Below are 26800 nucleotides of genomic sequence, written 5' to 3'. Positions count from 1 at the left end.
CTAAAGTTAACTTTGAGTAGGTGTCTACCTGTTTGAGCCAATATGCATTTTCCCCTGGAGAGCACTCTGCTTTGTCTTATAAGCAGCCCCCCCCCCCCAGACACACACACACACACACACACACACACACACACACACACACACACACACACACACACACACACACACACACACACACACACACACACACACCTACACAGCTTCCATGTTCTTTCTTATTCCCTTCTGTTAGCAAGTAGTATCCATAACTGATAAATACTGTGTGTTTGTTAATTTAAACAAAGAGCACAGTAGCCTACTGATACAAGGTTATCCTGTTTTTCCACCTGAGAAATGGTTAAGAAATTACTTACAGTTTCAGAGAAGTCCTTGGTCAGTTCTGATTGTTTCTTAAACACAAACTTGTCTTTGCTTTGGCTCATTAGCAGCAGTACAAAAGAACTGCCTGCTCACACCCTTGTTCTCCCCCTCCCCTGTTTATTACCTTAAGTCAACCCCAAAGTTAAGAAATATTACCTGTGGCAGGCACCATTTTTAAAACTACAACCACCCTTTGAGCACCTCATGCTCGGCTCTGCCATAGAACTTATTAAAACTGCCTGAACTGGGGCACAGCTAACTGATAGTTTGTGGAAATACAGGGTACCTACCCAAGTCTCCACATTCACTATCATATGTTCACTTGTCAGTTTACTCTGTTACCTGATTGTTTCCAGCCCCCTCATTAGAGCAACTAACAGGGTCTCTACCTGCTTCACGCCCCACCCTGCCCCCTATTCCCTCTCACACCCAGTGGTCCTACCTTTATTACACTCACAAACCCCTCCCATCATTCCAATAGCCAACCACAGTGCTAAACCCAACACTACCTCCTCCACCTTTCCCACTACTGTCACTCCTACTCAGCTAACAAGTACAAGCATACCTTACCTATGCTCACTGCATGCACTCTCCTTGTATATATTACATCCTACCAAAACTCCATCATTCCCCACTCAACCACGACCACTGTACTACTACTCACGCCACCACTCATGTCTCACCCTCACTCAGCTACCCTCCGACCAACTCAAGAACCATCCCTATGCACCCCCCCTCGCATATTCTACCAACTATATTACTCAAACATAAAGCATCCCTACAACTTAACATAGCAACCCTCCCACTATACCCATTACTAACAGAGCACAATCATAAAGTTTCCCTAATAAACAAACACATTCAAAAACTGAGAAAACTAATAACCTCATGCTTATCAAAACTAGCCTTAAGTGGAGACATCAACCCCAACCCTGGCCCTACCATCTCCAACCCCAATCCTCATAATCAGACTAGAAACCACAATTTTTCCCATATCACAGCCAATAGAAAGCCAAGTGACTTCCTTCTACTAACCCTAAAGTCCATGAACTTCATGCCACCATAGACTTGTACTCCCCAGATATAGTCATCCTGACAGAAACCTGGCTAAAACCTCATATTACCATTGAGCAAATCCTCCCTACCGGTTTCGGCATACTAAGAGTAGACCAGCTAAACAAGAAAGGAGGCGGTGTAGCCATAATATTTAAACAGCATCTAAACATCCAGATCTTGAAATCATCAGCTCCACAAATAGGCAATGAAGAAATAATATATACCAACCTTAAAATAAACCAAAACAAAACCATCAACATAATTGGATGCTACTTCCCACCTGGCTAAAACATCCCTCCACTAGAAAACCTCCTCAGCTGGTCTACCCACCATCTCCCCAAAGAAACTATAATTTTAGGTGATTTCAATATTGACTGGCAATCCTGTTCTGGCAACCATCCAACCCATCATGTAAACCTTCATAGCTTCACCCAACTAGTCCAGTCGCCAACCAGAATAAATTAAAACTCCAGCAAGCACACTACCCTGGATTGGAAGCAAGAGCCCCCAGTCATATATAACAGGCTGCTTATCAGATAGCCTCAGTGATCACTCCCCAACATTCCTACTCAAAAAATACCTATACCAAGCTAAACCTGTCATCTACCATCAAATATGTAAAAAACTAAACTTTAACCCACTCACATTCATCTCATCCCTCAAAGAATGTAACTGGTATCCTCTGAAGTACCTCAGTCTAGATGACGCAGTTGAATTTTTTAATACTACCTTTCTGAGCATCCTTAATTACCATGCCCCCACAAGACTTTCCAGAACTAAAGCACAACCCCCTCCCCATGGCTACAGAAAACCACTAAGTCAGAAATGAAAAACAGGGATAAAGCCTGGGAGCACTGGTGCAAAACCAAAACCCCCTGAACTAGACAAAAATTCCTAGAACTACACAATAGAGTCAAAAAGCTAATAAAACAGGACAAATTCCAATACTACCAGTCTGCCCTAGGCTCCTCCCAACACAGCCCAAACAATTCTGGTCCTCCATAAACTCCATCCTCCACCCAGGTAAAGTGAGTACCCCCTCCTCCTAATATCCCTCACACTCCTCAGAAAATATTGCTACCTCATTCAACATACACTTCACACAAACCATACTATCACTAGCTAAAAGTACAGTTTTGTACCTACCATAAATGTAGATGTTCGAAGATCCACATTGCTGCAGTCCTTACACTTGGGTAGTCCGCTGTCCTCGGTCGGCCCGAATATCAAAGTATAAGGCTGACGTCGGTCAAGGCGCATTTGACTGACATCAGGACGTCAGGGTACAAATGCGCATGACCAACGTCATATCCTCAGTCTTTTCTTGCCCCAGATGTCAGAAGACCCTAACAATAAAGGTCAAAACCAAAAGACAGCAAACAACCAACCAACCACCCTTGCACTAACTATATGTACAATATATACAATATACACAATATGTACAACCCAACCCACACAACCACCTCTAACTACAGAGGGGAAGGAGGGAGGGTAAATTGGACTGCAGCAATGTGGATCTTCGAACATCTACATTTATGGTAGGTACAAAACTGTACTATGTTCTTCATCTCACATTGCTGCAGTCCTTACACTTGGGTAGAATCCCAAAGCAGAGGTAAGGGAGGATGGCTAACTACAAGGAAGCAGGAGCTGCCAAGATGCCCTGCAAAACAGCAGTGGCAAAACCAGCCCTGGATTTAGAGTAAAGTGGCAGGTGATAATGCCTAGAGAAAGTATGCACTGAACTCCAAGTAGCTGCCTCCAAAATATCCTTCGTTGCCACTCCCCTCAAAAAAGCTGTTGAAGTGGCAGTAGCCCTAGTGGAATGAGGCCTAATCCCAGCTGGAATCTCCTTGCCATGATGGGAATAACAGAAAGCAATGCAAAACCCAATCCACTTAGAAATAGTTTGTTTTGACACAGGCTTGCCCTGAGAACTCAAAGCAAAAGAAACAAACAACTGCTGAGACTGCCTGAACCCTTTAGTTCTGTCCAAAAAATAACGCAACTGCCTGTGTACATCTAAAGTGTGCAAAATCTTTTCCCCTTTATTTTGGGGATTTGCATAAAAAGTAGGCAAATGAATAGTTTGGTTTAAAGCCACACTAGAAACCACCTTAGGCATAAAGGAAGGATTAGTACGTAATGATACCCTATCCTTATGGAAAATCAAGAAAGGCTCAACCGCCATAAGGGCCTGCAATTCAGAAACCCTTCTTGCAGAGGTAATGGCCAACAAAAAGCAGTCTTCCATGACAAATATTTCAACTCAGAAGTAGCTGCAGGCTCAAAAGGTTGTAGAGTGAGTTTCTCCAACACAAAATTGAGATCCCAAGCAGGAGTAGGAGCTCTTCGTGGGGTCTTATATTCTTTGCCCCTCTAAGAAATTGCTTGAACAAAGGATGAGAAAACAATGGTGGGTCGCAATCATAGTGAGCCGAAATTGCTGCAGCATGAACTTTAATAGAAGAGAAAGACAAACCTTTGTCTAGTAACTCAGTAAGATATTGAAGAGCCACACACAAATTAGGCTCAGAAACATCAAAATCTTTTGCTGCACTCCAAAATAAAAATCTCTTCCATTTGTCTGCGTACACTTTCCTTGTACTAGGCCTTCTAGCTTCCAAAATAACATTCAAAACTTGCTGAGGAAGTGGAGGCCCACTACGGTTCAAAACAGAATATGCCAGGCTGTTAGGTGCAAAGAGTGAAGCTTGACATTTAGCAAATGGCTGTCCTCCTGCGACAACAGGTGTGGAATCGAAGGCAAAGGCCATGGAGGCTTCCGTACCAGACTTCTCAGTAATGGGTACCAGTGCTGTCGAGGCCAATCCGGAGCTATTAAAATCATCCTTGGCTTGTCCTGTCTGACCTTTAGAAGTACCTTTGGGAGGAGAGGCAGAGGTGGAAAGGCATACACATGAAGATTACTCCAATTGAAAGAAAGAGCATCCACTCTCCAAGCTGTGGGATGAAACCTTTTTGTGCAAAACTTTGGCAGCTGATGGTTTAGTGGAGAAGCGAACAGATCTATGTCTGGAGTTCCCCATGACACTGTCAATTTCTGAAATATATGAGGATCCAATTTCCACTCGTGGGGATCCATAATTCGTCTGCTCAACACATCTGCTAAGGAGTTCTGTGCTCCTGGCAGAAACCTTGCCTGAAGATTGAGCTGTAAACTGAGAGCAGTCTCCCACAAAATCATTGCTTGCCTGCATAGAGGATAAGAATGCGTTCCCCCTTGCTTGTTGATGTACCACATGACAGTTGTGTTGTCTGTTAGAATCAACACCTGCCCTGGAAGAAGTAATTCCTTGAAAGCTATTAATGCAAACTGGACTGCTAACATCTCCTTCATGTTGATATGTAGATGTTGTAGTCTGACAGGCCACTTGTTTTGTATCCACTTTCCATTTAGATGAGCTCCCAAGCTTTGTCTGAGGCATCTGTCGTTAAAATCTGACTCGCCTCTGGCCGGGTCACAGAGAGTCCCTTGTTTAGGTGACATTCCTGAGCCCACCACAAAAATTCCTTTTGAATGCAAGGTATTATTTGAATGACAGTGTCCAGATCCTGGCAGTGCTGTGTCCATACATTTTGAGATACCATTGTAGCTTCCTCATATGCAGTTTGGCATTGGGAAGCACCAGAATACAAGATGCCATGAACCCTAAGGCTTGAAGGACTGTCCTTGCAGTCAGCCCGGACTGATGAGATAGTTGATGGAAGTAAAGGGATAGACTCTTTTGTTTGTCTGGGGTTAAAAAGGCCATCTGGGATGCTGTATTCAGTCTCACACCCAGAAAGCACATGTCCTGAGAGGGTACTAGACTGGACTTTATTTCGTTCACAGAATACCCCAGGCATCTTAGCACTGCTATCACATATTCCAAATGATGAAGAAGCTCTTCCTTCCTTGAGCCAGAATCAGGCAGTCGTCCAAATAAGGATAGATCTGTATTCCTTTTAGCCTGAAGAAAGCTATCACTGGAGCCAGAACTTTCGTGAACACTCTGGGCAGTAGATAAGCCAAAGGGCAATGCAGAGAACTGATAGTGAGAAGTCCCAGCTCGAAAACGCAGATACTTCCTGCAACTTAGTCTGATAGGAACATGAAGGTAAGCCTCCTAGAGATCCAAAGTTACCATCCAATGATCTTTGCCCAGCAGAGGTAAAAGCTGCTGCAACGTCAACATTTTGAACTTGGGAATGTCCAGATAAGTGTTGAGGATAGATAAATCCAAAATTGGTCTCCACGTGTTCCCCTTCTTTGGTACTAGGAACAGGCGAGAATAAAATCCTAGGCCCACTTCTGGCATAGGGACCGGCTGTATGGCCCCTATTTGGAGCAACAGAGAAACCTGCTTGTGAGCCTCTATTCTTTGTTGAGGAGGAACGTCTGGCATGCCTTTGAAAGGAGGCAAGGTATGGAAATAAAACCTGTAGCCGTGGTGTATGATATCCAATACCCATCTGTCTTGGGTAATTAAACTCCAATTTTCTTTGAAAAGTGCCAACCTTCCTCCCAAAGGTGCTGCCAGACAAGAAGGCTCTGGCAGCTGAAAAGGTAGGTCATTGGGTCTGTTTACGAAAGGACTGACCCCTGCCCTCACCCGAAGACTGTGCAGGAGAACTCCCTGTTCTAGGCCTGAAAGAGCCCTGAGCTCTGCCCCTACCACGTCTAGATCTACCCCTAGACTGGGAATCATAAGAAGGATACGTCCACCCCTTAGTAGGCCAATTTCTACTAAACTTTGGAGGCTGGACCTGCAAAAAACAGTCTGCATAGACTTAGCTTTGTCTTCCATTTTCTTTAAAACTGCCTCAACAGGAGGACCAAACAACACGTCAGATTGTAAAGGAGCATCTAAAATCCTTGTTTTAACATGTTCAGACAAATTTTGATCCCTTAGCCAGGCGTGCCTGCGAAGAACTGACCCAGTGGCAGCCACCCTAGACGAGGCCTGTACAGCATCAAAACCACATTGCAAAGAATGCTTACCCACCTGTTCAGAAACATGTACTAAATCTTGCAACTCTTTACAATCAATACCAACTGCCAGAGCATCAACCTTAGACTTCAATTGTGAAAGGAGATAGTTTTGGTATTTCAACATGTGAAACTGGCAATTCAAAGCCCTCATAGCAAGAGTGGAAGAAGTATAAACTTTCTTTCCCCATCTATCCAAGGCCCTAGCCTCTTTGTCTGCAGGAACCGGATTCTTAACAACAGAAGCCTTAACACCTTTAGGCCCCTGGCTAACAGTTTCTGGGTCTGCCCTAGGACTCTTAAAAGATACTTATGAGCTTCAGGCACCCTGTAATACCTATCCGGCTTAACAGGAGCAGGAGGCAAAGAATCAGGATTAAGAGAAGCCTCTGTAAAACATCTTCCACTACATCCAAAACAGGAGGTATAGCCAAAGGCCTATGCTGGGGCAAAACAAAATTCCCTAAGCCTTTTCCTGGAATCAGAGAAGTCCTGACCTTCCCACTTAAAATGCTCCCTAATGGAATGAAGAGTTTCTGAAAAGAAAAATCCTCAGGAGGAGAAGCAGAAGGAGTAGAATCATCCACATCAGAATCAGAATAAGGAGAGTACTCCTGCAAGTCTTCAGCCAAGACCCTGAAACATCTGAAGCCTGCTCAAAACCCCCAGCTCAGGCTCCACCCTAGGTCTCTTATCAGGAGGGGCATAGAACCCTAATCAAAGTAATCAAATCTTCTGCCATTTTAAGCATATGCTTCTTGGGCACAGTTCCTGAAGAGCTAGGGGTAACACCAACTGAAGCTAAACCTGGCCTGCCCCTGGGAGAAGCCTTTGAAACAGAAGGAGAGGGCCTAGCCACCCTAGGAAGGGAGGGAGTATAGTAACCTGAGAAGCCCCTCAGCCTGACTTGCCTCCTGAGAGGCCACATCTTGCAATAATAAAGTCTCACCCTGGGAACACAAAGAAACCTCCGGTGGAGCCACCGGCTCCACCGACACCTCTAAAGAACCGGCGTCCGTACAGACGGTTCTTCTAGCCTAGGCTTAACTGCTTTGTCCTTGCGCTTCTTGAAGAAGCGGGCGCCGGAGCATCCGACGGCATTTTATAATTGCACCACTTCCCAAAGACTAACCTTGCACAATCCAACCTTCTCTTTATAGTGCTTATTAAATCTAGCACAAGAGCGACAGCCAACAACGTCGTGCTCAGGCCCTAAGCAAGGAATACACAAAGTATGATAATCTCTATGCGGTATCTGTTTCCCACAAGAAATGCAATTATTGACTTTTTCTGACATCCGTAAATCACTGAGGCAAGAAAAACTAAAATATTCCCAACGGGGTACTTAGCCAACTTTGAACTCGGTCTGAAACTTCGAAATCGAAAAATCTCAGAACGCCAACCGGCACTTGCAATGCTGCTTCTGCATCGGACCATGCGGCAAAAAAGACTGAGGATATGACGTCGGTCATGCGCATTTGTACCCTGACGTCCTGATGTCAGTCAAATGCGCCTTGACCGACGTCAGCCTTATACTTTGATATTCGGGCCGACCGAGGACAGCGGACTACCCAAGTGTAAGGACTGCAGCAATGTGAGATGAAGAACATCAGCACAACTCACACCTTCAACTAGTAATCTCAGCACTGCCTTCTCTTTTTCTCCTGTACCTACTTCCAACATAAAAAAAGCTGTTAACTAAACTTAAGATCACCAAATTAGCAGCAGACAACCTCCCACACTATGGAAATTATCACATATAATTCCCCTCCACAAAGACGGGCCCTCCACAGAACTAACCAATTACCGCCCCATAGCTATTCTCTCGCCACTCTCAAGTACTAGAGAGATGCATTCACTCTCGGGTCTCAGACTGCCTCCTAACAACCTCCTTTCCAATACTCAGCATGGTTTCTGACCAAACCATAGCACCACCACTGCCTTACTCTCCTTTACTAACACTATCCTTCAGCATAAAAACAATGGCCATCGCTCCTCTGCTACTTTCCTAGACCAATCGAAAGCATTTGACATGGTCCCACAGAAACAACTAATCTCTGTCCTCAATAACCTATCCTTCTCTCAGTCAGTCACCAGCTGGTTTCAGAGTTACCTGTCTGACCGCCAACAATCCGTTGTATGGCAGAATTACATATCTCCCCAACTACCTGTCTCTATAGGGGTTCCCCAAGGATCCATCCTTGGACCCCTACTCTTCTCTATTTTCACCAATAATCTAGCCTTTGCCACCAAACACGGCACACTCATACAATACACAGATGACTCAACCATCATCTGCTCATCCCAGTCCCTACCCAAACTGCTAAAAGTCACACAGGAAGCCTTCTCCTCTGTTGAAACTTGGTTATCTGATTCCCAATTAATACTCAACCCAAACAAAACTAAACTACTCATCTTCCAACCCACCAAACATACTCAAAACAACTCTCACTTTAACATCACAGCAAAAGACAACACCACTTTCACACCTAACAGAACACACCAAATTGCTAGGAGTGGAAATAGACAAACTAAAATTTGACATTCACATATCCATGACCATAAAAAAAGTCCACAAAGCCTAAGAGCATTATACAGAAATAAGCAACTTCTCACCAAAGCAGCAAAGATTTCAGTAGCAAATTCCCACCTTATTCCCACCTTACTTTATGCATCTCCAATATATACCAACCCAAGACAATGCGATCTAAACAAGCTAGAGACCCGCTACAACAAAATCGCCAAATTTGCCACAGGGGCATCCCACCGTAGACACCACTGTCTCTCACTTGCTGAACTGGGCTGGCTTGAACTCCCTCACCTCCTTCAATGGTATCAATTCTCACTCGCCCACACACTAGCAAACCATCCACTAAATGTCCCATCCCTCCAGAATCTACTCCAACCCTATCGTACCACCAGACCACTAAGATCCAGCAACAAAAATCACCTGCAGATCACTAAAGCCAATAACTCTGCTGGTGAAGTACTATTCTCTTGCCAATAGCCAAATTATGGAACTCCCTCCCAACCACAATTACCTCCATACCATCATGCACCCACTTCAAAACTTTACTCAAAGCACACCTAAAAACATGCTGACTATGCCCTTGCAACTCCCACTCTAATATCACCCACTCCATCCAACCACTACCTTTCTTTCCACCCCACTAGCTACCTTGATTATAGCAAGCTTGGATGCTCATAAGCCTACTACTTATTATACAGCAGGTACTTCTTATTGTAACAATTGTTAATGTCTGTTATGTACTTTGCAGATAAAGATCCTAGTTGTCTACTGATGTACTATGTTCTTCATCTGTAAATATGTTTGTAATTAGTTGCTATGTTAATCAAATTGTTAATCGCTATGTAAATCCAATGCAACTACTGTCTGTCTATTTTAACTCTGGAGCTTTTCTCCCCAGGCCTCCACTGAAAATGGACCTACGTCCAGTCGGACACTCCCGGTCAACAAATGTAAATAAATAAATAAATAAATAAATAATAAATAAATAAATCTCTGCTGTGCTTATGCTCATGCTACCTCCCCAACATTGACAATGTGCACATGATGTCCAGTTGTCATCTGAGTTACAAGACAATAATTTCTGGTGAGCAGTACTGCAGACTGATGGAAGGGTTAGCACTGCTACCACACATCACTTGGTTCAGTTTGTTTTTGGCTGGGGTGCCTTCTGTACAGAATTTGTAAGTACTCTCTGTGTCCACATGAGTTTTCACATGGTGTGCCAGTTTCCATCTATATTCCAAAATCATGCTGGACATGAAGTACTGATCCTTTAACCTATTCATAAGTACGTGTGTTGGTGTGCGTGTGCACATCCAGCCACAACACCTTTTTCCCATTTTTGCACATGAGATCGTGGTGTTACTTCAAAAGTCACAAGCATTTAGAGCAAAGGTTTACACTGCCGGGTGGTTAGCCCTGTCATGGTAGTTCTTCCACACCACACACTCACACCTATGGCCAATTTAGAATGTCCAATCCACCTACTACTGCATGTCTTTGGAATGTGGAAGGAAACCGCAGCACCAGGAGTAAATGCACACAAACACAGGGAGGACATGCAAGCTACTCACAGAAGTCACCCCAGCCGGGAAAAAAACTGTGTGTGCATGCAGTAATAACACTGAGGTTATATCCAGGGGTGTGTGTGTGTGTGGTGTGTCTGGTTTTGTGCACATTGTAATAACACTTATGTTCTATCAAGGAATACTTTCTTTGCCTTGTGCCTATCAGAGCGGTGGGACATGATCCAGCTCTCTACAATCTTGAGCTGTAAAATGCAGATTTCAGAAAAATGAATTAATAAAATGATGACCATTTCCGTGACCCAGACATACAAGTGTACAACTTTCAGATTACTCAGACTGGGATAAAATGAGAGCTACTTAATCACATGCAGCAGGCATACCTGTCGAGATAAAGCAATTCTAAGGTCTCTGTTTAAAAAGCGGATGTTTGTGCTACTCAAGTTAACAAAATGAAGCAGCTGGGTAAATACATGGTTGAAAAGCTTTATCTGCTATTGAGTATGATCAGTTAAGCTTGGTAAGTGGTCTTGCAAGTCACTTCAAGTCTCTACTTTCTATGCCTCTAGTATTTACTCTGAAAAATGGCTCTGTATCCAGTACCCTAAGTGGCTGTGTCTTCCTACTGTGTGAAGCAATATTATACAACTTCAGCTATCAATCCAGACGATTTACCCTTCCTGCAAATATGTAGCTCTCTTGATGGAATGATCACCCACAGCAAGTGGCCCAGTGAGCCAAATTTCACACAATTCATGGTTCTTGCCAGCAGAGAAAGCTATTAATTAGTTTTGTACATATAGAATTAAAAAAAAATACCAGATCAACCAACGGTGAGATGTACATGCTGATGGTGAAGATGCTACAGAACAGACCCAGCTGTGTGAGGCGTGCTTCATCTGTTACCACTGTTGTGAAGTAAATAGAACTGACGAACAGAAGTGCCAGTGCTGCAAGCAACTTGTACAGGACACCAGACTGAAAAGAAAGAAAAAAAAAAAGACAGATCTGCATTTTAATAAAGGAACTAAGGAATTATATGCTTAACTACAGTACTTTGGAAAATTATAAACAAGTAGAAAGAGAAAGCATGCCAAATGCATTAACAGTTAGAAAGGTATGCAGAAGCCACACTGTCAAAATGCACTCTAATGGTAGTAGAATAAACGGATCAGACCTATGCTTAGCAGCTGTATTTTTTTAACTCAGAATAATATGGTAGTCCTCTGTGATTAGCCTGAAGGTTACATTGCTGTGGCATCAATTCAGCAGCTAGTTGTGCTTCAGTGGATCAGCCAGCACTTTTCGGTGGCTTCAGAGCTAGTTACTGCACTATCCTAAGTCAGTCCGACAAATATGCACCATCAAATTGAAGTATTCTAGCATTAAATGTGAAAAACATGATTCATTGCCTTGTCATAGCTAGTTAACAGAATTATCAGCTTGGCAAACCAGTTACTGAGCATCAGTTTACTAATTATGTCTCCCAAGCAGTAACCTGACAACACGCACCTGAGACCAGTTATCATATTCCATGCTACAGAATTTCATCTGGCAGTCAAAAAATACTACAACATTATCATAAATACATTTAAGTTGTCCCACTGTACCTACATTACTTTACCAATCAAAAGGCAGAGCGGAGTACAGCTACATGGTTCAACCGTCAGGTTATTTTAACAGTTCAAGAAAACCAAGTCACTACATAGTGTTTAACCAACATGCTGCTAGAGTAGCACTTATTCATATAAATGTCCACTACCTATGGTATGCTTAAGCAAACCCGTTGTTCCAAGATCACTTCACTGAAATAAAATGTCAGGTCAACAGACCAAGACATGTGTATACAGTTCAACGTCTCCACAATCACTTTGCAAGACAGAAGGGAAACAGACAATGCCAATGCACAATGTCATAGAACATCTGCTAAAAAAAAAAGATTACACTCAGGCAAATGCTGTCTTGCTAGTCCAGATGCTTAAGAAAAACCTTGTCAGTTAAAGACCACTGTACCAATATAAATTTGCTCAGCCTTGTATTGAAGGCTATTAGTAAATGCTATATCCAAAATTACATCTTATCACTAGCTTATACTAATATCTCATACACACGAAGTGCATAGAAATCAGATAATTGGCAGTTTCTTTGGAAATCCGATGATCTTCTATAGTTTAAGACAAATCTGGCCAATGAGCTACTGTCAAAATTAATTTTTCAAATTACAAAAGACAAAATCATTTTTCACTTTGCAATGTTGTGACAAGTCACTGCTCTGTGTAGCATAGAAGCAGTTTAGTAAAGTGCAGCTTCGTAGGAGCTTAACCGAAATGCAGGTTTTGATGGGATTCTCTTTCAAGCCATACTGATGAAAAGAACCATAAATATAACCACAGGCAAAACAACAGAGGTGGGCCTAGAAGTACTGCCTTCATCACAAAAGCATAACTAAGTTAAACTCAGATCACTACAGACAGAGAATACACAAACAGTACAGCCTGACAAAACTGCAAACAGAGCTTGATGTTAAAACAGCAGAACATTTCATAGACAATAAGCAACAGTCAGCATCCCTGACAGAACAGTCAAATACTGTAAATGCAACAAAAAATGACTTAATGGGACCATCTGTCGTTCTCAGCAGAATATACACAGCAATGCAAGATTCTACAAAATAAAACTGTTTTGTACAAGGTCTAAAAACCACAATGAATGCTGAAAGAGTAAAAGCAAAACTCAGAAATTAACCAGTGGAGAAAACTGTGCAATATTAATCAACATCAGATAAATGGATAAAAATCCAAATCCTAAACAAAGCAATGAAAAATTCAACTATCCAAGGCCAGCACTTTGGCACAGAGCAATACATCCTTAAACTTTGGTTCAGGTGACCTGGACACGATTAATGGCTTAGGGATTGGAAGTAAAGACAGGAAGAGAAGGTTGTGGGACACGGAAAGGAAAGGGATGTTTAACTCGGTGCACTGAGGGAAGGCATGGTCCATGAATAGAGGAGTAGCCTTCAGAGGATTTCAGGATGTGAGTAGGGTTGGCAGGAGGAACAAGCGCATAGGTCTTAACAAAAAAAATCCTTCCTACTCATAAAAGCATTTGCCTTTAAAGACCTCCCAGGATGGCCTTAAGCTCTAGACTTGCCCCAACTTGAAAAAACTGATTTAATTCTGGGGGATGAAAGATGGAGCTGATGGACCTGGAGATGGACAGGGGCCCTGGGATGCAAGACCAGAGAGTATGAAGCAAAAGGAGGTGGGAAGAAAGATGTAAAATGAAACTCACACATGTGTGTGTGTGTATTTCACTTTATAATCTCGAAATACTGAAATATTGAATTTCAGTATCTCGAGACTATAAAGCCAAAAAGTCAAAAACCCGAAACTTTAAAACCGCGAACTTTCAAACCACGAACGTCGCACAAACAAAACACTACACCACACAAACACACCTACCTGCCGACACTACAAAAAACCAAATCAACACGCACACAAACACAACAAAACTAACACACAAACAATATTGCTAAAAGCAGGGGGGGGTAAGCCCCCCTGCACGCCCCATGTGGCGGGCTGCGCTCCCCTACTTTATATATATATATATATATATATATATATATATATATATATACATACCAACTCCGAGGTCACACTAAACACACAAACACTAAAATCCCTACACAATACCCTTACAAAAACACCACTTACATCAAACCCCAGCTAAATCCACAAACCGCACGTCACGTACATGAACACATAATGGCGAATGTGACATTTCCACATTCACTGTTATGCAGTTTCGCATAACTGCACTTTCGACTTTATAGTCTCGAAATACTGAATTTCGACATTTCAGTATTTCAAGATTATAAAATGTAACTATATATATATATATATATATATATATATATATATATATATATATATGTTGTTTGTTGTTGTTTATCTATGTGTGTGTACAATTAGCTACAGTAGCTGAATATCCTAAAAAGGCCAAATGTTACCATAATGGTCCAATTATATTAGATGTGTAAAATACAAAAATGCCTTAATATTATCATAGATGTGGGTTTACCTTATAAAAGCATGGCTGGTACATGGAATGTTACAAGCACTGAAACGAGTTACACTCTAAAGTTTGCAGTAGCAGAGTAACAGCTCTAAAAGCCATGGTGGTCCTCCTAAAGACATGTTCCTCTGCTAACAGATGTCATAAAAAAATTAGCAACTGCTTTACAAGATCAAAGCTTGGAGATTTTTCAAGTAACTAAGAAGCAGGTGCTGAAAAACTAAGAAAGAGCAGTCTTCCTCTCAGACCATATGTCCTTCTATACAGAGAGTTTTGAAGATACTATTACTACTACTACACATGAACAAGGTATGTCATGGCAACTGAAAAGTCCCAAATGCCAACCTAGCCTAGCAACACTGACCAAAAGATCCACAAGTCAAAAACAAGCACACAAAGAAGAAATGATATTATGGCAAAAGTTAAGAACAGTTACCAAATTGTCATTCAGTTATAAAGTCATCAGTGACTTAAAGCTGAAGGTTTGCAAAACATCAGTCTTAAAACACTGTGCATAATAAGAAAGGGTGAACATGACAATGGCTTCTTTACAGCTAAGAGTTTAAAGAAAGAGCCTAGTCACTAAGCACGGTGTTGGACATGGGCTAGTAGGTCCTGGGCAAATGCTATAAGGAAAGATATTTACCCGTAAAGAGGCTAGTACTATAAAACAGGCAAAGCTACACTGTGGAAAATCACCTCAGTAAGTTGGCTTGGCAGAGGCAATGCTCATTAAATACTGCTAGATCCCTAAAATACACAAGCACTGTCTGATAACCAAAGACACGCCTGGAGAATATTGCTAGAAGTTCCATGATGTCAGTCAAGTCTTCATGCTTTTATTTTATAAAGAAATTATACATACATGTTATACGCACACACACATATATATATGTACATACACGTGTGTGTGTGCGCGTGTATGTATATATATATATATATATATATATATATATATATATATATATATGGGTCTACTTTAGTTGACCGAAACGCCAGTTCAGCGACATGCAGAAGATCGAGACCAAACGACCGAAAACAAAGGTGATCGACAAGGTGAAATCACGACAGCCGAAAGACCGACATGGGCAACGTGTGAGCGCGACTCGGTAAGTGTGCGATAGTGAGGGATTTAGGGTTAGGGTGTGGGAAAGGTGAGTGTGCCGTAGTGTTGGACTTAGGGTTCGGGTAAGGTAAGTGTGTGATAGTGACGGACTGTAGTTTAGGGGCAGGTTAAGTGAGTTAGGGTGTGGGTAGGGTGAGTGTGCGATAATGACGGGCTTTATGTTTTAGGGTGGGTTAAGTGAGTTAGGGTTAGGGTGCGGGTAGGGTAAGTGTGCGGTAGTGTCGGACCTTAGGGTTAGGGTTTGGGTTAAGGTTAGTGGATATGTAATTGTGTGTAATGTGTAGTTTACGTTTTGTGTGTCGGTGTAATGGTGTTCGGTTTTGTGAGTTGTCGGTATTGTGTGTTTTCGGTTGTTTGGTCTCGGTGTTTTGCGTGTCAGTGAACTGGCGTTTCGGTCAACTGAAGTAGACCCATATAGATATATAGATATAGATATATATATATATAATATAAATATATATATATATATATATATTATATAAATATATATATTATATAAATATATATATATATATATTATATAAATATATATATATATATATATTATATAAATATATATATATATATATATATATATATACATACACACACATACATGCACACACACATTTTATATATATATATATATATATATATATATATATATATATATATATATATATATGCTTTTTTGGTGGCAGAATAAATCTATGACTTCAGAAAAGCTGCAGGCGCACTAGTAGAAATTGTACAGTTGAGACTTGCCTAGATATTACACCACAGAGATAGAGATTATGATAACTGTGTCAATAAGTATCATAGAAATTACTAAACCTGTACTTAAAAGCAGATGATGTAACCATTTGACATATAAAGGTAATTTACTGTTACAAATGTTCTCCTACTGCATGTTATGATTTGCAAATTACCTGGTATATGAATTAAGATAACTGCACTTACTGTATTGTAGTGTTGACATATTTCAGCTGAGCTTTTTTCCACGGGTCTCCACTGCAAATAAGTTCTGACAAGTTACAAGGAAAAACAGTTTGAATGGATAGCTCATCAGTTCTAAACAGAAAAAAAATATAGATACAAGACAAAAGAGAAAGAAAAAAAAAAGAATTAAACAATTAATTAAATAATAAGGATTTCAGAAGTGATCATGAAAAGTCAAAAGTGAGAAAAAATTGAGAGGGTAAGGTCATCCATGTTTTAGACATGAATGACAAAAGTAACAGTCTTTAAGGGGGTTGTGGAGTGGAGGTTTCTGTGGAAATCCCAGTGAAACTCTACACTGCTTCAGACTAATACAATCACATTGTTTTCTCATTGGCTGAACCAAGCAAACATTAATCACTGGCTACATTATATTACAATGAAGTAGAAGCAGGAAACCAAAGTGAACATAACCATGACATATAACAGACTTCCACAAACAGGCAGCACCTCTGGAAATGCTACTGTTCAAGCTACTTGCCCTGGGCTCCTCCTCAATTTAAAAAATACTTCCTGCAACACTGTGAACTCCCCTCTCTTACTATGTTGGAGAGAAGTAGAGAACTGCAATAGGTCTGAAATTTTGGAGAGAAATACAAAACTACAATAGGTCTGAAATGACTGGTAGGGAGTCAACGAAAAACAAAAACTGCAAGAAATAATGGTTTTCACAGAGGTACAATATCTTAATACTGAACAGCAACAGACAGAACACAGGGAACCATAAACAGAATATAAATACACAGTTACTAAATTAGCTACAGTGATATGCATGTCATGTGGTTCATAGGTAAACACTAGGAACTGATATGAATGTACATTTGCAGCCTAAGTGTGAATACCCGCAGACATGGCTAATTAATACCCAGTTGGTAAGAGACGAGTTCCAGAAAAATCAGCTATGAATATCAACCTCATGGACTTCCGACCATATCTGCTGAATTCATGCATTATTTATTAGGACTCCAAACAAAAGCTGGTGTCCGAGACCAAAGAAATATCTGCCAGAACTTAAATCAATATATCTGCAGAAATAAAGAAATGTACTTGCCATCAGAAGTCTGAGTTTAGAATTACGGAACTCTACTTCTCAGCAGACATATAGATCAGGTGCACTTACTACTTAAATATAACTTTATATAGTACGCTTCATGCATTACCTGTACTACTTATCATAGAACATTTGAAAGAAGTCCGTATTTATTCTAGTAATGTAAATGGCAGTATTACTCCAGTTGGGTTTTCAAACGCCAATGGGTTAAAATGTTGCTAAAAATTAAAAATATTATTTTCCTGGAACCAAGAAGTCAGACACTATTTCTAGCAACATTTTAACCCACTGGCGTTTGAAAATGCAACTGGATTAATGCTTTAGCTTTTGTATGCAACACAATTTTTCCTACATTGGTGGCAGTTACTTTCTAATGTTGAAAGGTGTGATAATTTGCTCCCACTTATGCTAACTCTTCATGGGTTACTTTCAATAGAGTATCTATACGCAAGAATATTACAGAAACCATACAGTGTTTTTACAAGTGCTATGCTATACACAATTTTTTATTTTATTCTTAACTAACTACTGGATCTTTTTATAGCTTTCTTTCACAAGCTGAACTTGGACAGGTTTAGAATTAAAAGTTTACTTTTAACGCACAATACAATATTCTACCTTTGAGTAATTTAGATCTAAACATATATATGAAAATTAGTTGCTTTAGCTTCTTTGGAGAAAATGTCTACATCAATCAGCTCGTTACTCTATGGAAATTTTTGAGAGCACAATGAATCTGACTTAGGACAAAGATTTCTAGAGGCGCTTCTAACATTACATATGGGTTAATATTGAGGGTGTACAGTTCTGAACACCTCAAGGACTCACTTAACAGGGTCATTGGTACTAGACCCCGAGGAACTCATGTCAGGAACAGGAGTGATGACAACAATGTCACCTATTTTATCGTTACATTTAATCCTTTCACGGAGGGAGTTATCAGAATTATTAAAAAGTATTGGCACATTTGTACAGAGTCAATGTTTTATGCAGTGTGTTGAGTAACTTTACTCTCGTGTCCTAAGGTAATCCTCCCTTTCTCATGCGCACTCTTGCTCATTCTATGTTTTCACATTACGGTCATATAATTATTACCAAACTGGGGCTGTTTATGGACTTAAGTGCCCTAATCCTTTGTATTATACATTGAAGAAGCCTCCACGCAAGTGAGGGTTAGGATCCCAGAAAATCTGAAGACATTCACAATTGTTGTGCCACTAAGTCCAGTGGCACAGTATTTTATGTAGTTGCTCTACTCTGACCCATCACACTTATGGCTCTTTCTAGTATTTGCACAGCAAGCAACTATTTCCTCATATGAAATCCTGTTACAAATGGAATCAAAAATATTTTTCTCATATGAAACACTGAATAATGAACTCAACATTAAATATATGGTATAAACAGTGTTGATATATTTTGTTCTTTTATGTCTAGTTATAGTTTCAGATTTTTCTGTATTCTCATTAACTGATTATTTCTCTTTGTCTGGCTGTTTTTTTTTCCTGCCTGTACTTAAGTTTGGATTTTTAACAAAGATTTAGTAACCTTGACATTTCCTAGCCAATATGCTATGCACAACTTCTACATTGTCTTTTCTTTTTCAGTTATTCTATCCTGGGATAAACAAAAAAAAATGAAATCTTTCTCAGTTTAGTGACAACAGAAATATTTATAAATATCACTACTTTATGAAAAGAATACATAATTCTAGTAATATTTCTGGGTGTCATAAAATCATGAAAGAATGGGATACAAAACACAAGACCACCTAAATGTTGCTAAAACTAAAATTTCAGAAAGGAGAAAGCATCTTCCTAGACTTTGTTACAACCTTAAATAAGAATTATGAAGTAAAAATGAATCAAAATAGCAATAGCACTAGAAAAAGTGAAATTACAATCATATTCAACACCTCTTAAAGGTTCAAACAGACTGGACACTAGATATACAATTACAACTAGATAATTGCAACAGCAGTAGAAAAGGTGAAATTATAATCATATTCAATACTTCTTAAAGGTTTAGATAAATTGGAATCTAGATGCAAGATTATAACTAGAGTGACTAAAAGTGTATTCAAACTTAAAGAATTAAAGTAACATTAACAGACACTGAAAAAAATTATTTGATTTTAAATGATGTCATGAAAATATCTATAAAGAAGATAAGGGGACTTTAGATAAAAAGGAAAAAATAGATTTAACTTTTAATATTTGTATTTAAAATATGAAAACCCTCATAATACATACAACTATTTCAAAAATAAAAGCGCAAATTAAGAAACTAAGAGAAAACACCAGGAAGATATGGGATAGCTACACAAATACAGAAAACACTTTCAAGAATGTTATTCCTTTGTTTGAAACATGTTTATAAATATTGAGAATGATAGCGTTATTCTTCCTCCTTGAGATTACATGCTTATGACCCCAATATTCAATCAAGATAGAGATCCAACTTTATGTTTAATTTAGAGACAGTTTTCATTTTTAGACACAGACTGCAAAATACTCAGGCTACTCTTGTTTAATAGACTAAAATAATACCTCATCTTTCATAGGTGAAGATGAAACTGGTATGTAAACCAACATTAACTGACTGAGGTACAATAATCTAGGCCCATCAGTTATGGTTTTAGCTACCGAGAAGACCAAGAGATTTGTTTTCCCAAACTCATACATTCAAGTAATAAAACAATTATAGTATACAGTATCTCAATCTTACATTATGTTTTACAACCAATAAAAATAAAAGTAACCAAACAGGGCTGCCTCCTTTTACCTGTACTATTTGCTCTGTCAATGAGCTGTTAGCAAATTCTGCAAGACAAATTGAAAAAAAAAAATGAATATTTTAAAATAAACAATTACCTCTCCATAATTTGTTTGCCGATTACCTGTTAGCACTTACTAAAAGTAAGTCATCTGTAACACTTTTGAAAAAAGTAGGTACCTTACTAAAATGATACGAGTAAACAACATGTCCTACATGGACAGACTGCTGTCACTATACATGGTATCCTACAAACTGCCAAGAGGTGACCTGTGTCATCCACTGACCCATTACTGATGGATTTACTGTAGATCAGCAAGTCAAATGGCATAAGAAATTATTGGTATAGGGATCAAACCTCGTCTGTAACATCAATAGAACAGTTTGGACAGACAGGTATATTTCGCAGAGGATACCTCTGCTAAAGAATGTTACAATAAGAAGTTCCTGCTGTATAATAAGTACTAGGCTTATGAGCATCTCAGCTTGCTATAATCAAGGTAGTTAGTGGAGTGGAAAGAAAGGTAGTGGTTGGATGGGGGTGGATGATATTAGAGTGGGAGTTGCAATTATTTAAATTAGAACATGTTGAATTTGATTAAAATTATTATATATCTGAATTTTTACACATTTCAAACTGCTTCCTTAATGCCAAATAAAATGCACATGTCCATGAAAGATTACAGTAGGTTATTTCAAACTTTTCTTTAGAACTCAAACAATCCAAGAATTGCTTTTAGTCATCGTATTAGAATATGAGATAATGGAAGTCTAGGAGTTTTCCATATTGAGCTCTGTGTGTTAGCATACATTTTTAAAGTGATCAATTGTTGGTTACATACAACTTACTCAGGAAAACTGAAAGAAATGCATAAAGGTATCTGTTGTAGTAAGAAGCATAAGGCTCCCTATTGAAATGTCAGCACTCTAAATGCTGAGTATTGAAAAGGTTACAAAAAAGACCAAAAACCCAGGAGAAGAGCAAGTCTTGAAAACTGCTCTTCTCTTTTAAAACAACTTCTCTTCCCCACACTCTCAATCTTGTATATAGCAACTCTAAGATAGACATACCTCAGAGAAAAGTGAATATTCTGAGAAATGGCATCTTGGACTTAGTATATACAAGTCTGACCTTAAGGCCATTCAGTTTCCATGTTTTGGGACTCACTCTGTTGGGTTCTAACATTTCAAATGGTTACCAAAGTATAAAATCTCCAATCAACAACTAAATTATATTAATAAAATCTTTAGGTAGCTCTTAAAACAATTAGTTGTATTTCTATATTCATAGTCCTACCAATTTTACTTATGCAAATGCTATACTGAAGCATTTAAAATATTTTTATTTGGATTAAGTCTCTAATGAAACTATGATGCTAAATTTGAAATTAAATTATCTTACTTAGTGGTTTAATTCTTTACAGTCAATCACTACTTTTACAACAGATAATATTGTACATAATATAATCTGGATCCCAGAGAAAATGTATATCTTCAATGATAAAAGCTGTTATGGAAATAGAGGCAAAGACTTGTACAATACTGCTGAAATTACATAAAATTTAAATGAATGAGCATCACAACACCAAAATCAACATCATCTAAACTACATAATATTTGTTTCTCTTATAGATCAATAATGTTAAATTTTTCATGTACTATTTGAAAGTAACTAATCATCCACATTTCATTCAACAGATAAAAGTCACAATTTTAGGTTCAGCGAAAAACAGAAAGACATCTCTATGTTCATGGCATCATAGGTAAATATTGCACTAAGTGCCCTATAGGACCATTTTAAGCCTAGCCAATAACCTAAGATGTTATAACATTTTACTTGAAAAATTATGCATATAGCTGTTCTGACTTATCAGAAACTCTGGAAATATATGACGATGATAATAATAGTTGTTGGGAGATGGAATTTAAAGCACTGAAATGACGGTCAAGTTTAACTATGAGTTCTTCAAAGAATTTGTCTAAACTTTAGTTATTTGCTCATTTTTTTTATTCATAAAACATAGGTAGCCCTATTCAAAATTCACACTTTTTCTGTATTAAGAAAGATCAAACTGGACTTCCAAGATGACTGCACATGAAGTAACAGCTTAATTCTCTCTCTCCCAGTATGAAAAAAAGAAACTCGGCAAAGAAAGCCCATGGACTTTTGTGTTTCTGGCTAAATTTCAGTAACTGGCTAGTAAGTGTACTGCCTGGATACCAAGAAATACAGAGGACCTAAAGGAAAATTAGCTACAAAAGGTGAGGAAAAAAAAAAAAAACACTGACTGGGAAAGTACTGCAGCTGTTCAGCAAAAGGCACGGAAGGCTCCAGACATGACTACCAGTAACTTAGAGGAAAGCACAAGACAACTGCACACAGACCTAGTTAAAATAAATGAAACAGTGATATCAACGCAAACAAAAGGCTGGAAAAATGGAAGAAGTGTTAGACACTCAGATGAAGTGATAAAACTGCAAATACCAGGGGATAAAATGAAGAAAAGGCTGGTTGAATATCAGACTGCTCAACAGAATTAGAGGACAGAGCACATAGGTAAAACCTGAGATTTTCAGCTGTACTAGAGAAGCTCGAAGGAACAGACTATTAATTTTATGAAAGCACAAGTAAGCAGCTATCTGGTATTCCACAGCAGGAGTTGTTAATTGAAAGGACACATCATGTGTATGTTCCAAACCTGGTTATGAGAAAGCAACCTACGCCTTTAATAGCAAAGATGCATTCCTCCCAGCAGAAAGAGGTGATTCTGACAAAACTGTGGCAGAAGTTCAAAGTACTAAAAGTGGGAGACAACAGTGTTTGTGAAGAATGATTACTCATTGTACACCAGGAAGAAAAGTAAATTTATTCCATCATTCAGAGAATGTTGTGAAGCAGGCATGTGATTTAAACTGTTGCACCCACCTGTCTTCAAAATATTCTTCCCTGGAGGGACAAAATCATTTTTGATGAAGTACATGCCAAGGAGGAAATACAAAAGTATGTCCAACATAAAGTGAGCTGTGAAACAGAAGAAGATACTGTTTCTTGTTCTTCTGGTAATAAAGACCAAAGAGGGACTGTGGCAGTAAAACCTTTTCCAATGTTTCAACAGAAAATGATAGAAGGAAGGAAGGGAGCACGAAAGTTTACTAGAAGAATTAAGAGTATGTTGGAAATGAAGCACAGACAGGATTAGGGAGATGGAGATGAACAGGAATAACACCAGTAACGTAGAAAATTATAAACGTGGTATTACAAATCAATAATTACATTTGTGAAATATGACAGAACAAGAAAATCTGGAAATATTGGACTTTTTTAGGCTTTATTGGAATTGTGGAGAACTCCAAAGTATATGCTCTACTTCATGCCATTAATGTTCAGAAAAGTACTTAGGGGAGGTGAAGAAGAGGGAGAAAGTTAACTGCAAGTAAAACAACATTTTTCTTAATAGTACTATTTTTAGTGTACAATTTTCTTTGCATGCTATAAAGTTTTCCCAGTTGTTTTTAAATGTAATGGGGATACTATTGCAAACAGGTGTTCTTGTTTTTTTTCTCCCTTCTCTCTTTCTACTTCATCAGTTTTAAGAAATGTAGGCACTGCAATGTAAAAAAAAAATGTCAGGTTAAAACAGCATGGCAAATGAAAAAATAATGTGTTTTCCTCATTCTTGCATGTGGGAATAACTAGATTAAGGCCCTTAGCTTGATCTAGTAATATGTTTTAACAGAAAGCATATAAATAAAGAAAATATTGAATACTATAAGGTTTTTTCTAGCAAATAAATGTATGCTTAGTAGCAATTCTGTATCTGGTCCTAATGCCTCCATGGAGACAATCTGATAAAGAGAAATTGGCTACAATCTGATAAAGAAAAATTGACTAGAAAAAAAGAGAATCGGCTAGAAAAAAAAAAGAAATTGGCTAAGAAATAATATTCTTTGAAAGCATTCAGGTGTTTCCCAGCTGGAAGAGCTAAAGACAAAACCAGACAGCACTTAGTAGAAGCACAGTCTGCACCATGCGTCTTAACATGGATAATCTTTCCTTTAGGTTAACAAGTCTGTGACTGTGGCTGTCAGTTTGGGATTTGTTCCGATCAGGAGAGAAAAACTTCAGTATTTGAAGATGTACATAGGTTTGTGTGTTAGTATTAAATCAATAGGTTTTTAGGGGGTATTGGGGTGTGTTTGTTATTTTTGAATGCTTTCAATAAAACAAAATGTTTTGTAAGATGTGACAGGCTCAAATGGGTATAACATGAAAAGTGTATAAAAGTTCAACGTACCAAACAATGTATGCATGTAACACAAAAGCTGGAACTAGACTTTTAACAAAAAAAGCTGTTATAAATAAAAGGTGGGAAAAAACAACTTTTTTAATACAATGACACTTTCTGTAATGCCTTTAAATGTCAATGGTCTCACAGATAAATACAAAAAAGAAAGAGTAATGAACTATATTAAGAAAAGTAGAGTGCAAATAGCTATGCTACAAGGAAAGAAATGAATATGTGAATTTGATAAAGGTTTTCAGGATGGTTATTCAGAGGAATACCTGGGACAAAGGAAAAAAAAAGGGTAACTATACTAATTGCAAGATGAGCTCCAATAGTGATAGAACATGATACAAAAAGATAATAATGGCATATTTGTAGTGCTAAGGGGCTACTGGGAAGGAAGGAGGATTACACTGGCATGCATTTATATTCCACCTAAAATGGTTATAATGGAGCTTAAGAAAATTCTGGGAGACTATCAGCTTTCAGCAAGGAATATTACATGTAGGTGGGGACTAGAACTTGACTTGCAGCAATGAAGACGTGTCTGGAGAAAAATGTCTGGGGGCCTAGAAGGGAAAGTATAACAAAGGAGGGTAGACTTTTGAGGAAATTTATGAAAACATTTGGCATGGAAGATGTGAATTCAGTACTAGGAATTCGAAGTGAATTTACATAGCACTTGCCAAGATCCAAAAACTGGACTAGGCTAGACAGACTTTACATTTCACAGGAACATGTGCATTTAACTTAAGGTCTTGATACGCACCCATTAACTTATTTCAGATCATGTGCCAAAAATAACTAAAATAAAAACACAGTAATTAAATAAAAATGAGACAATGGTGCTTTCCCACCTATCTGTTGAAAAGAGGGGAATTTAAGGAATGGGTAGTACAAATTCTTCGGGAGCTATTAGAGAAGATATAAATTTCTTCTGTAAATATAGCTACAGAGTGTGATAAAATTAAAGTGGAGTTTAAAAATAGGATGGAAATAAAAGGCAGCTATGATTAAGAAGTAACAAGAAGTATTTAGCGGGACTGACAAATGTTAAAGCATTGCAGAATAGGGGGAATCTCACAGAACAAAAGGCGAAGCAACTGCAGAATGCTAAATAGAAAATAACATATTACCTCAATAATATGGATGAGTTTAGAAACATTGTTTTTTTTTGATAACTCTAGAGCACAAAGACTTTTAGCATAATGTCTCAGGCAACAGAAAGTAGAAAGGGCTTTCATCAAGCTTATGAAGCCTATAACAAGGAAGTTAGCAAGAGATCCTATAGAGGTTATTACAAATATTTTAAAAATTCTATGAAAGTCTGTATAAAGCAGAGAAACATGGAAATAAAAAATGTACAAATGGAAATGTTTATGGAAGAATTAAATATGCCAACGTTACAGGCAGATGAGGCTTAATTACTAACAGTTAGGATAGAAGCAGATAACATAAAAATGGTGATGTATAACCATCTATAGGAAAGTCCCCAAGAATAGAGTGTATTCCTGTGGAAGTTTGGAAGCTAGGAGGGGGAAAACTGATAAAGATCTGGAAGGTTTTAACAGTATTTTAAGAGGAGAAGCACCAATGTCCTGGAAGAAAGTGGTTGTAGCTATAATACCTAAAGAGGGTACAGATTCAGCTTCATACTAAAACATGATTAGAAAGTGTTTATGTCTATAATGGCTAAATGAATGGCAAAAGTGATACAAAAAATTGATAGATATGAATTGGTGTGGTTTTGTGGAGGTCAGGCAAACTTCTGACAACATTAACAGAACACTGATGATCCAGAGGGAAGCAGAACACAAGAAAATACCACTGTTGTTGGTGGGTCTTGGTGCAGAGAAAGCATTTGACAGAGTAAGCTGGGACTTTATGAGCAGGGCAATGGAAGCATTTGCATTCCTTGATAAAATTATAAGGTTGATTAGGAGGGATCAGAGGCAAAAATTCTCTCGGATAATTTTTGCTTGAACAGAGGAACCAGGCAGAGGTGTCAGGAGGATATATGAGGGATCGGAGGCAAAAATTCT

The 26800-nt window shown here is 38.7% G+C and overlaps 1 protein-coding gene across 1 annotated transcript in view; it reads right to left on the bottom strand.

Annotated features, from left to right (window-relative positions):
* The window catches only part of SLC50A1 (solute carrier family 50 member 1), a 716724-nt gene that overhangs the window by 97168 nt on the left and 592756 nt on the right, over positions 1–26800 (bottom strand). Inside the window, exon 4 of the mRNA XM_044080142.1 lies at positions 11285–11443. Coding sequence (XP_043936077.1) covers positions 11285–11443 — 159 coding nt within the window. The remainder of the gene's footprint in view (positions 1–11284; positions 11444–26800) is intronic.

The sequence above is a fragment of the Protopterus annectens genome, chromosome 8.part0 (genome assembly GCF_019279795.1).
Source record: "Protopterus annectens isolate FY-2018-M chromosome 8.part0, PAN1.0, whole genome shotgun sequence".
NCBI classification, from domain to species: Eukaryota; Metazoa; Chordata; order Ceratodontiformes; family Protopteridae; genus Protopterus; species Protopterus annectens.
The sequence above is the reverse complement of the archived record's forward strand: the minus strand, read 5'-3'. Positions and strand labels throughout refer to the sequence as shown.